Genomic DNA, 13830 nt, shown 5'->3' on the forward strand with positions numbered 1-13830 from the left:
CAGAGGCTCCTGACTCTAATATGTAAATGAAAGTATCTCAACAACAGTAACAGAAACCCAGTGAATTGGAAAGACTTGTGATGCAGAGAGACTAAAGCTTTACGTCCCTTCCAGCTTCTGCAGTGTTTTGTGAACCTCTGCCAGGCGGCTGGTGGAGGGTCCCTGCGGGATAACCAGCACTTTGAGAAAGGTTTTGTGAGGATTGTATCACCGTGGTGTGAAAAAAACACAAGAGAGGCAGGATAACTGGTTAGAGGATTACTGGTATCAAATCCTGACTCTGCTTCTTATTGGCTTTGTGGTCTCTGGCAAGTTCCATCCTCTGACTTGGCCTCAATTTCATCATCTGCATAGTGGGGATAATCGTAGTATCTAGAGACTGCTTCATAGGGTGATTGATGATTCAGTGAGTAAGTCAGGTTCACTGCCTGAGAAATATACCAGGTATATAGTAAGCAAGACACTATTAATACTGCTGTCCTAGAGGACACTGAATGAATGGGAGTTCAGGGCAGGTTAGACAGAGAGTGGAGCAACCAGGCAGGTGGGGTGGTGAGGCCTTCTCACCAGGTTCCCTCACCAGCTGGCCAGCCCTGCTTCAGCTGCTTGGACCCTCGCTCTGCTCTCCTCCTACTTTGGTCCTGTTTAAATGAATGCTCACCAACTCCACTTCCAAATGCTGGGTTTTTAAATTGAATTGATTGGGGTGACACTAGTTAACAAAATCATACAGGTTTCGGATGCCCAGTTCTACAACACATCTCTGTGCGCCACGTTGTGTGTGCACCCACACCAAGGTCAGTCTGTACCCGTCACCGTGCATCCGCCCACACTCTCCTTGCTCCCGCCTCCCGCAGTCACCACACTGTCGTTCGTGTCCATGGGTGTTCTATCTTTTTAGTGTTTTTTTTTTTTTGCTCGATCCTTCCACCCTTTCACCCAGCCCCCCCCCCTTAAATACTGGTTCTTAATTTAAAAAATTTAAATGACACTTAACATTTTTAACATTTGTCAGATAGCATGCTAGGAGCCTGTAACGGTGGTGTGGCAACAAGGCCCAGCCCCTTGGCTTAGGAAGGCGCAGTCTGCTCTAACAGTCCTTCCTCAGTGCCAGCCCCATCATCACAGTGAGTCGAGGCCACACCTGACCAAAAACCTTGTGAAAAAGGAAAGGGGGCGTTGAAGTTGAATTGGAAAGGTCAGAGTTGGCTATGACCGTGGGCTCCTCCTCTGTCCTTACCAGTTTTCCTTTTCCGTTCTAGACAAACATCACCACACACTTTGGTAGAGAGGCTGTTGACTGTCAGCAGTCACGTTTTTCTATTCCTGTGCACCATGTCCCATAGGTACAAAGCTGGCTCCTACCTGGACAAAGCATATGTTCTGAAACAACGTAAAAAAGACAGACACTAAATCCAGATAGATATATCAGTGTCTAAAAAGCGGTTTAGTTATTTCAATTTAACATTCACTGATGTCCTCCACTTCCGTCAACACCATCCCCCACACATGCACACACGTACACACATGCATGTGTGCACATATGTGCGGATTCATTTTCTCTCCTTTGGTTTTAGACTTCTGTTGAACCTAAGAGTTAGCGGTAGCTGACTTTCAATCCTCGTTGACCCTGCACAGTGTCCTTGGGCGATGCTGTCACTCATGCATGGCTCTTCTTTTTCTAGATATCGATGAATGCCGGGAGATCCCCGGGGTCTGTGAAAATGGAGTGTGTATCAACATGGTTGGCAGCTTCAGATGTGAATGTCCGGTCGGCTTCTTCTATAATGACAAGCTGTTGGTTTGTGAAGGTAAGTGATGTTGTCACTCTATCATGTCCAGAAATGAACTAACTTGTGAGCCACTTACCCACACACTTGGCCAATCTCACAACATTGGAATTTCAGAAATCCATCAAGGTCTGGCTTTAGTGAGGCCACCAGGCGGAACAGCGTGAAATATCATGCAAAGAAAAGGTTTACCAACTCCCAGTGGAAAGAGCAGGATGTACATTCCCCAAAGCCCCCCCCCCCATACACAATGTATTAGATTTCCCAGCTGATATGAAAAAGTCTTGAGTTCCTGGGTGTGTCAGATCGCTTTTGTTTCCCATTGCTTGAAAGTGAGCATGAGTGGTGGGCCGTCATCTTGAGTTGAACCTCAAAAGCAGCGTTCTCTTCCAAGTGGAGCCTTTGCTACTCCCAAGTGAAAACAAGGTTAATGCAAATATTCCAAATGCATGAGAGAGAATTCCAAATGACAAGAACAGCAAATTCGATTTATGAAGAATGTTGGCATGCCTGCAAAGGGTCCTTTTTTCATTTTCAAATGACCTCCCCTTGCCATTTGTATGCCCTGGGATTCTGAACATTCCTCGCAGCACTTCATATTGTTCCTACATCTGGGGGAGATAGTGTCTGTCCTTTTACATTCCTGGTTATTAAATATACCGTGTTCCCTAGGATAGCTGGAATAATTTTCTACTTCATATTTAAACTTGGAGCCTCTAGCTGAGTTTTTGCTCTTGTTAGAAAGTGTTATTATCCCTTAGAGCAGGGATTAGAGCACATATGTCAACATTTTAATGTGAAACAAATATCTTTCTCCTAAATTGAGGACCATTATAGACCATGAGTAAAGTTATAGTTCTAAGCACATACTTGTTAAATTCTCCTTCATCAGGCTTTTGGTGACTGTAGCCAAGTCGGCACACATGTCCTTTACTCGGTCTACCAGGTGGGGGAGTAAGAATGGGCTCAGAGCCACTCAGAGCCTTCCTAAGGAGATAGTCATTCAGACCCTAGCCGGACCCTGGAATTGAGAGGCCAGCAAGGCTCAGGTGTCTAAGGAGGAGGAGGAATGCTGCTGGAGAGAGGGGGACCTCCGGTGGGTGATTGTGTGGTGAGAGGGTTGGCTGCCCTGCCTTCCTCAGAGCCACAGTCCTCTACTTTCTGTCCAGGCCTCAGGAAGACCGCCACCATCTCCCCTTTGCTTCCATCCAGAGATCCACTCGATGGTTCCTTTATCCAGGTGCCCCTTTTGTACTTATGTCTGCTGAAGCGGCAGCCCTTGGCCAGAACCCATAGGCAAGGCCGCCCACAGCCACCAGGTCAACCTCCCCCTTGATACGCACGTGAGATCGGAAACCTGCAGCTGCGCCAGTGTAAGCCACTGGGCTGTCAGGGCAGCCGCTCAGTGGCTAGCTGAGATTGCGAAGTGTTCCTCCAACTTTTGGTTTCCGTTTCACAGGATATCCATTTGCAGGGTGAGTGTTTAATCCAGGGTCAGCCACTGTCCAGCACGCTCTCAGCTCTCAGAATCAGGAAACACAGGTTGATTTTAGTACATGCCTCAACGACGTTGAAAGTTGGAATGAATTCCAGAAGTGATTTAGAGAGAGCTACTGTGTGTCTGCTCTTCCCCCGTATGCATGTAATCAGATGTGAGGCATCTGACGAATCACAGAAATGCTCATGTGGAAGGCTATCGGGCTTCTCCAAGGACACAGGCTACTCTCAGTGTTTCTGTACTCCCTAATTAAGAACAGGGCGGACTTGGTGGGCGAGCTGGTGCTGGGTACTGGAACCCAAAGCAAGCATACTTCTGCTCTTACATCTCTTGCACAGAGAAGGGACCCCCCTCCCACCCACACACATTAGACAGAAACTCCCTGACAGTAGTCCTGCCACTTTCCCGCCACAAAGCGTAGACCTAAGAGGCACAGGTGATGTATTTGCCGCCCCCTTGTGGGAACTTCTTTGGCTGAGCCAGCTTCTATGTAAAATCCCAGTGCTGGTGCTGAGGGCTGACTCCCACCTGTGTTGCCCGCTGTTTCTTTACTGCAGTTAGGCTGAATTAGACTATTTCATTGGAACAGGGGCAGGAAACGTGTATTTTGCCCCATGGTCTAAACTGGACTGTGCAGTAACTTTTGTGATTCCATGAATTTGAACTGCATTTTAATTATATTTACTACATAATTTGAACTACATAATTACTTTTACATGAATTTAAGTGTGTGTGTGTCTGTGTGTGTGTCTGCCTGTGTGTGTGGGTGGCCAAACAACCCCCTGAGCATTGCCAAAGCTTTGAAGTATACAATATCCATTTTATTCTTTTCTTTGATAATGTGCATTGGGTTGTTTTCAGCAGTTTTATGTGCAGCGTGTTAAGTTGCCTTGATTTGACTGCCATGTGGCAGTAATTTAAGCAGGAGCCTCTACAGCCCTGCACTCAGAGTGCTGTGTGGGGAACCGGGAGCACCAGCCTCACCTGGGGGCTTATGGGAAATGCAGACTCTCAGGCTGTTTCCAGACATGCTGAGTCAGAACCTGCCTTTCAACAAGATTCCAAGTAATTCGTACGTACACTAAGGTTTGCGATGTTCTGCTCTCCAGATCGTTCCGCCTTCCGGATGAAAGCAACCAGACTGAATCATAAATCCCTGGGGCTTTGAGCAAATACTACAAAATTTCCTGGCAAAATTGTCTATACCCATGTTAAATCTTGACCACAGCAGTTGAGTTTCATAAAAGACACGAGTGTCATTAGAGTCCAGATGTGGCCATGAATCAAGGACTCGCTTTTACAAAAAAATATTTGTAAATTGGAAAAACTAGAAAATGACTTTTCAAGCCTCTATTGTCTGTTTCACAGGACTGCTCAAAATAAGAAAATATCGATTTATTTTATGCAAGAGTCTTCATAGATTCAATACCAGGTCCTGTTTTCCTTCTAAAGAAATTCTCTTCTGCTTGCAGATATCGACGAGTGTCAGAACGGCCCGGTGTGCCAGCGCAACGCCGAGTGCATCAACACGGCAGGCAGCTACCGCTGCGACTGCAAGCCCGGCTACCGCTTCACATCCACGGGCCAGTGCAATGGTGAGAGTTCCCGGGGGCTGGACGCACCCTCCGAGTGGGCCGTCTCCACTCAGACTGCCGAGTTCTAGGAACTCAGCCAGAAAAAAGGAGAACTGGTGAAATGTCTGAACACTTACCTTTGTTCCCTCTTTATAGATGGGACATTTTCAAAACAATCCGTAGATCATGAACATACATAGATTTCCTATTTACCTATCTGCTACCTTGCCACAAACAGCTGCACCCACAAATACACTCATTTGTGCACAGACACACTCACATTTCCCTAACCAGTATTTAGAACCAGCTGCTTTTTTTTTTCTTCATATAATGGCCCTGAAGCCGGCGAGGTTGTCACCATCTCAGCCACACACCCCAAATCTAGATAGTGAAGCTATCCTGAGCTGCAGGACATGAACCTGCAAACAATGAACACAGAAAAACCCTAGTAACATCACTCTTCCTCCTAAACATTTTAAAGATGAAAGGTCTCTCACGGAGAGCCTTTAATAAGGCTACGTAAGTCACCTACAGTAAAATGAACTGGCTTCCAGAGGTTAGATTTTCTTTGTTGCTCGCTTTTGTTGGGCATGTGGTCGAAGTGAGGAGAATGAATGAGTTATCAACTTAAATCAATGGTCAAGTTATTAAGTATCTGATGGTACCTTGTAGCCAGTGGTATCAAATTAAAACAGTGGTGTTTCAGCTCAGAAGCAAAATAATACTTCATAATGATTTTCATGTAAGTTTTAGAGTAATTACAAATCATTATGTGTTTAGCAAAAAAAAGTCCGGAAGAATGTGTTATTTTGCTTGTAGTTCATCTCACAGGGAGTTTCCTGGATATTTTATGCATTTGTGAATAAAACAACACAAGGGAACATGGTCAGATTTTCCTTGGATTTCCTTGCCTACCAGTGATTAAGTGGTAGGAAGTGCACTGTTCTCTGTAGGGTATTTAGCATTGTTTTATGAGACCTTGGAGGGAATAGGGTGTAATAGCAGAACAGAAACTCACTTTGAGACTCAAGACTTGTTTTGTTGAGTTTAAAGGAACATGTGCAAGTGTTTAGCATTTTGTCAACAGAGCTGTTGTTATCCATGTATTAAAAAAAAAAAAGACAGGAACAGTGGGGACGTCTCTGATATGAGCCACAATACCCCAGTGAAACTTGGCATTGATACCACTTCTCTGCATTTTGCTCTTAATTTATACTTCTTTGAAACTGGGTGAAATAATTCCAATCATAATCAAGAATTGCTGATAATATAGAATATGTCATTTCACACCATTTTACACTCAAGCAAGAAGTTATTTATAAATCAATATAGCATGTCTAGGCAGGCCTGCTGGGCTTAAGCCCTGTCATATTTTCTTCTAGAACATTAACAAATAAAAATCATCACGCATTAACCAGCCATAGTGTTGTAATTTCCCTCATTTTCCCTCCTTCATTGAAATCCTCAGAAGAAAGGGAATGTACTTGAATTTTGCAACTATTCAATCTCTAGGGTTGAAGACTTCCTTCTGGTGTCTTCATTTACATCTTACTTTGAAAATCTTTTAAAATGTCTTTAAATCCTGTCCTATATATGGCATTTTTTTTAGACATAATGCCAAATACTGCTCTTTTTCTGTGTTTAAAAATGAGAAGAATTAATATTTTCTTTCCATCATTGCTATAGCTACTCTATATCAATTTCCCCTCTTAATGAAATAGTCAACCTCACATGAGACTTTTAAATAGTGTGGTGACTCATCAGAACTCTAAAGGTTCTGTGTTTGGAAGGAAGTACTTGTAAAAATGGCAGCGTGAGCACATGAAATGGAGAGAGCATTGTCTCTTCTGGGTGTGACAGCTCTGTATAGCAGAAGGTGCCCACTTCTAGTCGCTGTCTTCACAGTAGACAGGGCATACAGCAGCAAGTTTGGACTATTCAGCGGAAAACAGGGTCCTACTGTTTTCTACAGCATCTACACCCAGGGTGGCAGTCTGCTATTTGTGACAATAGGAAAATCAGGATGGATCAGTGCTCTCAAAATTATTCTTACCCTAAATGTATCCTGAGAGCCTTAAAAAATTATATTAGTCACATAAGTAGGCATGTAATTATGTCATGTATAGATTCAAGCAATAAATTCTGCTCTGCAGATGATCAGATTTCAGGAGAATAACAAAGATTCAGTTGATGGTAAATATAGTTTAGAGCTTAGACATGGGCAGAGGCAAAATGACAGAGCTTTCCTTTGATTGAATATGAATAAAAAGAAAAAACTATTATTGGGATAGTCCAGTGCGAAAAGGAGCCCTGTGTAGATATGAAGAGTAGGTTAAGATGGAACAAAAGGTTATAGGAATAAGACGAAACAAGGAGGTGAAACTTGAATAAGGGACAGTGTGGGCTGTCCACCAAGGAAACCTGTCTTAGCAATGGGCTTCTGTTTGACTTTGATGTAAATTTTCAAAGGAAGCTGTGAAGGGTCAATCAATGATTTGAGGCACCAAATCTTGACTAGTGATTTTTCAATTTTTCAATTAATTGAAAAATATTTCAATTAATTCTACTGTCTGTGATGATGCTTTTAGACAAATAATCAGTGAGATTCTCTCCTACCTTGGCTTACTCTCCCCCTTTCTACTTCTAAGTTTTCTCATCTTTCAGAACATTTTTTTGGATACTGCCTCTGTTCTCTTTTTTTTTTTTTCATGTATTGTTAACAAACTCTGAATATGCCCAGTAAATGAGAATAAATTTTAAACAATTTTGAGGCAAAAAGAAATATAATGCCAGTATCTGGTTTACTGGCTTAGTTTATAAAGAGCTAGGATTAGTCCTGAGAGCAATGCTTAGAGGTAAGTAATTTAATTTGATTTTGTCTTCCCCTTAAAATGCTAAAGATGTTTTTTACCTACAGATCGCAATGAATGCCAAGAAATCCCCAATATATGCAGCCATGGACAGTGTATTGACACAGTCGGAAGCTTTTATTGCCTTTGCCACACTGGTTTTAAAACAAATGATGATCAAACCATGTGTTTGGGTGAGTATGTGATTATTATTTAATGTTTTCTTCATTGCCTATTGAAAATTTATTTACATCTGAATATATAATAGTTAATACAAAATGTTTCAGTAGTTGTTTTTGCTGTTAATAAAATGAAAGCATAAACAGGCCTAGTGTTAACATCCTTTGGTATTTAATCTTTGCCAATCTGAACATAGTAAACTTCTTCCTTGATAGTCATTTGGCTGTCAGTTCAGAAAAACTTTTGACTAAAGGATAAAATTAGAAAAATATTTAGATTAAAAAAATACTTTTTACTAATGTTAATAGCATGTTATTCTTTTATAATTATGTAAGTTTTCCTGATTGGAACAGAGTGTAGCTTTTGAGTTTTTGAGTATGAGCATTTTTGAGATGAGTCTATAATTTGTACTGGATCCTCAAAGGCAAATTTACAGATTACATAAAGACATAAAAAGTTAAAGAAACACTTATCTAGAAGAAAAGAGCTCAAGATTTTAAAGCTCTTTCTTGGTTCCAGGACTGAATCAGGATGTTGATTTAGAATAAACTTCAAATATGTAATCAATGATTTTCTTTCTTCCTTTCTTTTTCTACTTTAAAACAACATCCATTAAGTCTGTTTGGGACTTCATGAACATGAACCAGTTTCACAGATGGAAAGAGAACAATCAATAGAGTAATGTTGAAGGTGCTTGCCTTCGGCTATAATTGGATTCATCCATTAGGGAACATTCTCATAAAGCTTTGTCTTCTTCAGAGCAGATAAGTTTTAACTTAAAGGAGCATAATCAACCCTGCTCATCACAGGGAGCTAACTTCTGTGTATTAATATGACCCTGCCCAAATTTCTTTCTGTCACTTTTTGTGTGTGTGAGGGAGAGAAAGACAGACCTACAAACAGATAGACAAACAGACAGGAACAGACAGAAAGAGAGAGAGAGAGAGATGAGAAGCATCAACTCATAGTTATGGCATCTTAGTTGTTCATTGATTGCTTTCTCATATGTACCTTGACCTGGGGGCTCCAGTTGAGCCAGCGACCCCTTGTTCAAGCCAGCGACCATGGGGTCATGTTGATGATCCCACACTCAAGCCAGTGACTCCACTCAAGCTGGTGAGCCTGCACTCAAGCCAGTGACCTTGGGGTTTCGTAACTGGGTCCTCAGCATCCCAGGCTGCTCTATCCACTGTGCCATCACCTGGTCAGGCTCTTTCTGTCTTTCATCTGAATTATCTACAGCCTCCTAGCAAAGAACCTGACCTTCCAAAGCTCAGCTAAAAAAGAGTCAAGGCAGAAACTCTTGCTAGCTGGCAGGGTGACTTATATGGATGAAGTCTGCAACTACAGACACACACGTTGGAGTCACTATGGAATCCACAATAGCTTCCTGATTTAGGATCACAGATAATATATCATCATGTTCAAAATTTGAAAGGAAAGGAAATCCCAACTCTGAAACCTAGACTTGGCTAACCTGAGGTGTTACCTTTCACTCCCTCTCCCTCCCTTTGTCCTTACCTTCCTCTTGCTGCAGACCAGCAGTATCAGCTTTCTTTCATTTAAATTTCTTATTTCTTCCTTAAAATAATGCACACCTACTCTATATAGGAAAGATGTGAGCTGCTGTGGTGAAATGCAAAGACATGTAAGATGCCAACGTAGCTTTACAGAATAGTCAAAGAGAAAAGCCAAAGACCAATGAAAAGACAAACAATAATACATGAGCGTACGAGGAGCCATCACATTGGGATCGTTTAGGAGAGGGAGATAAGTCACTCTGGGTGGGAGTGGGCGTGAGTTTTAGGGGTAGACTGGGAAAAAGGAAAGGATGTCTGAAATGGCAGGTGAGTTAGAAAGCTAATTTAGTTTGTTACTGATTGCAGGGTAATATCAGGTGACTCACTGCTTTTGGGGAAACTGGAGTGAGAATCTTAAAGACTGGAGTGTGCCAAAGGTGGCAGCAAGTCAAGACCCAGATGCGCACAGAATTTTCCATTTGCAAGTGAAAATATTTGAGAAAAGTGGCAAGGGTGGAGAATTCTAGAAGTAAATAGAATAAAATAATTCTTGTCCAGTTCTCATGTCCTCAGCTTGCCTCCTTCCCCATGCCAACCAAGGACATGATTAATCCTGAGATTTAGAAGCTGGCCTTTTGCTGACTTCTCACAAGGAGCTGCCACTGCTGAAACCAATACCTATGTCACAAATGTCTCCGCCGAGAGAGGGCACTTTATGAACTTTAAATGCCCTTGAACCCCAGATAACCAGGCCACCTCTTCTTCTGTTAATAATCATGTTTTTCTATGTCCTTTGCTCCTACTAGACATAAATGAGTGTGAAAGAGATGCCTGTGGGAATGGAACTTGCCGAAACACAATTGGTTCCTTTAATTGCCGCTGCAATCATGGTTTCATCCTTTCTCACAACAATGACTGTATAGGTGCGTGTGCTAAATAGTCATCGCCAAAGGAAGACAGTTTTATCTGTGTTATTTATAATTCCCGGTGTGCCAGCTATCTTTTTAAATATATGCCATCTTATGCGTGACAATTGGTTAAAAGATTTGTCAAGTAGAATGTGCTAGTGAAATGTCAAATAGAGTAACTGTTCGTGTCCATTACTTGTATTAAAATGCTTCTTAGTAGCTATAATTTTTGTGTCTACTATGCTGTGAATTAAATAGACTTAAAAATAATTGAATTGATCATGTTAAAACATACAAAAGTCATTCTCAATACAAAAATTACATAGTTTCTGAATAATGTGGAGCTGTTTGTCTACATGTTTCACTATAGCCTCTCTTAAAAGAAGCAAATTATTGATCTATTAAAACCTTATAAAACATGCTATATTATTTATGTGAGGATGATGAACCAAAATTTGTATTGTTGTTAAGACTGATTTTATATAATTCCAGTTATGGGAATACTTAATAATACCCTCAGCTGTATTGTGTATTAGTAATTTAGTTTTAGCCTTTAAAATTAAACCTAAAGGAAGATTAAGGTAAACTTATATAAAATTCTAATATAAATGATCAATGTCTAATTAATAGAATTATGTAATCTTGTTAGATTTTGATAAATGCTTAAAGCCAGGCTTGTTATTACAAACTAGATTTTCATTGGAATTTCTTATGTTTGGCTGAGCCAGCAAAGGCCATTGAAATTCAGAACAAGTATTTTTCCCTTTAAAGGTTTTGATCATTGCTGGGATTATGACATTTTCTTTGGACTATATCAAAGGATATTTTTTTGGCAGATGTTGATGAATGTGCAACTGGAAATGGGAACCTCTGCAGAAATGGCCAGTGCATCAATACAGTGGGGTCCTTCCTGTGTCAGTGCAATGAGGGCTATGAGGTGGCTCCAGATGGGAGGACCTGTGTGGGTGAGTACTGCCTCAGAAAGACCCTCCAAAGAAGCCCCCAGAGACCACTCCAAAATCACGAGCCCTCCTTCTGGAATTCTCGAGGGGAAAAAACCCCAGTAGAATTACAGTAATTCTGCCACACACACATGCACACACACACACACACACCACTTTTCCCCCTCATCTTTAAAATTAAGTTGTTGCACTCACAGAGAACAGTTTAACTGCTAAAGAGATAGACAATTGAATTGTTCTATAAAACAATTGCAATTCCCTTGTATTTTTTTTTCTTCAAAGTAACTCTAAAGTAAGCTCTTAAATGATGTTTTGTCTACTCTCACTTTTTTGTCTGTTCTGACTTTTTTTACATACTACACTTTTCTGGAAATAGTTTGTAGTAGGTCAAATAAAATATGGCTGCTATAGTGCATACTTCCGAAAGTTGTTAAAGCTTATTTTTATTGAGTCGTTAATTTTTCTCCATGGCAGTTTTGTGGACCTTAATCAGTTTTATGTATTTCTTTGATTTGATTCCAGTTTCTTTGAATTTTAATTGCTTGATGGAAATCATGCCAGAGGAAACCTCTTCCTTCTTTTTCTCTTTTCTTTGCAGATATCAATGAATGTGTTCTAGAACCCAGAAAATGTGCACCAGGCACCTGTCAGAACTTGGATGGGTCCTATAGATGCATTTGTCCACCTGGCTACAGTCTACAAAATGACAAGTGTGAAGGTAGGTGTGCTATCGGTATTTGAAAGTAAATAGTATTGGTTACTGCACTAGCATTATCAAAGTCAAAGCTTTTGTGATGGTGTGATGTGTGTCTTCATTTTGGAATCATTTATCAAAACAATTCCAAGAACAGAGGGTGTGACTTATGGCCTCATGCTTAGATGGTGAGACAAGGATATCTAATTCTCATGCTAATCCCTGATGAAGTTGTTTGCTCTGTCCATACCAGTGGTCGTGTGACTCTGACTTTTCCAGTGTGCTTTAATGCAGCTTGTAAAATATCTCGGATTACATGTTTTTAAGTGCCAATAGTTTGCAACTAAAAATAGCTTCCTGATTCCAGTTAAAATATTTAAATGACCACATTCAAATTTGGATGCATGTGGCTATATAATTTGTTTATGTTGTTTTGACCTATAGAAAGGTGGAAATGTATTACTATGAATAAATCCTCAGCAAATTTTATAGTTCTGCCTTCCTTAATACATATGTCATTGCATGACATCAAAGACATTAATTGCCAGAACTTCATAAATAACTAGGGTTGAAATGATTATTAAGAAGTCGCCTGGTGGCCCTGGCTGGTTGGTTCAGTGGTAGAGTATCAGCCAGCATGTGGATGTCCCAGATTCAATTCCCAGTTAGGGCACACAGCAGAAGTGACCAGCTGCTTCTTCCCCCATCACCTCTCTCCCTCTTCCTCCCCTTCTTCCTCTCCTGCAACCAGTGGCTCAATTGATTTGAGTATGGCCCCAGGTGCTGAGGATAGCTCCGTTGGAGCACATGGGCCTCAGATGCTGAAAATAGCTCAGTACTGGAGCATTGGCCCAGACAGAATTGCCAGATGGATTCCAGTTGGGGCACTTGTGGGAGTCTGCCTCACTATCACCCCTCCTTTTACCTAAAAAAAGAAAAAAAAAAGAAGAAAAAGAAGAAGTCACCTAGCCCCTGCCCCCACCTTTACGTAGGACTACATTTAACCAGTAATGAGTAAAAAATTTGTCCACTTTTAATACCATCAATGAAAAATTTGATTATATATCCAATTTAAATTACAATCAAGTGATAATATTATAAATGAAAACATGCAATCAAAATTAGGCCTAAAGGCAAATTATTAAACATGTTATTTTACTTTTAAAGTTCAACTTTGTTTACGCCATGATTAATGCACACTTCCCCCCAGAATGAAAAGAATGGAAATATATAAGAAAAAAAACACCTTCCTGAATAGTCAGTAAATGTGCCCATTCAACAGTCTTTGTTTCCACTCCTACCAAGTCAGCATCTACAGGTTTATTTCTACTATAAGGGAAAGAATCATAACAACAGTGGCAAAAACAGTAACCAAAAAAAAAAATGCTGGAGCATTTTTACAAAAGTTGGCTTTTCTTTTAAGACAAGGTTGGATGTTGCAGTAGAGTGTGTGGCAATGGAGTAATCAATCATCACCAGCAGTTCAGATTTGTTCATAAAGCATAAGAAACATGATGCAGTTATAAATGCCCTGTAATAATACGGGGTGAAGAGTCTGGCTTGGCATGGAACAGGGAGATAATCGCTTTGCATTGTATATTTCTAGAATAACTTTTGTGTAGTTACAGTAAGTCAAGATAAAGAAGTTAATTTTCTAACTTCCCTTTAGTTGGACCTCATGGGAATAAAGTTGTGTAATACGATTACATTTTTGTGTGGGTAGAACTCTTTGCACAAACATGAGAATAAACAGCCCCAAGATACAAGAGATGTGTTTTATTGGGGAAAAAAGTGTTGCCATAAAAACGGTTTGGCTCAGAATCAAGAACTACTGCTTTTTCACTACAAGTTTCTG

At 40.7% G+C, this 13830-nt stretch overlaps 1 protein-coding gene across 1 annotated transcript in view; it reads left to right on the forward strand.

Moving 5' to 3' along the window:
- FBN1 (fibrillin 1) overlaps positions 1–13830 on the forward strand; it is a 252149-nt gene that overhangs the window by 203787 nt on the left and 34532 nt on the right. The window contains exons 44-49 of the mRNA XM_066276475.1: positions 1686–1811; positions 4761–4883; positions 7780–7905; positions 10218–10334; positions 11156–11284; positions 11880–11999. Coding sequence (XP_066132572.1) covers positions 1686–1811; positions 4761–4883; positions 7780–7905; positions 10218–10334; positions 11156–11284; positions 11880–11999 — 741 coding nt within the window. The remainder of the gene's footprint in view (positions 1–1685; positions 1812–4760; positions 4884–7779; positions 7906–10217; positions 10335–11155; positions 11285–11879; positions 12000–13830) is intronic.

This window comes from Saccopteryx bilineata, chromosome 4 (assembly GCF_036850765.1).
Source record: "Saccopteryx bilineata isolate mSacBil1 chromosome 4, mSacBil1_pri_phased_curated, whole genome shotgun sequence".
NCBI classification, from domain to species: Eukaryota; Metazoa; Chordata; class Mammalia; order Chiroptera; family Emballonuridae; genus Saccopteryx; species Saccopteryx bilineata.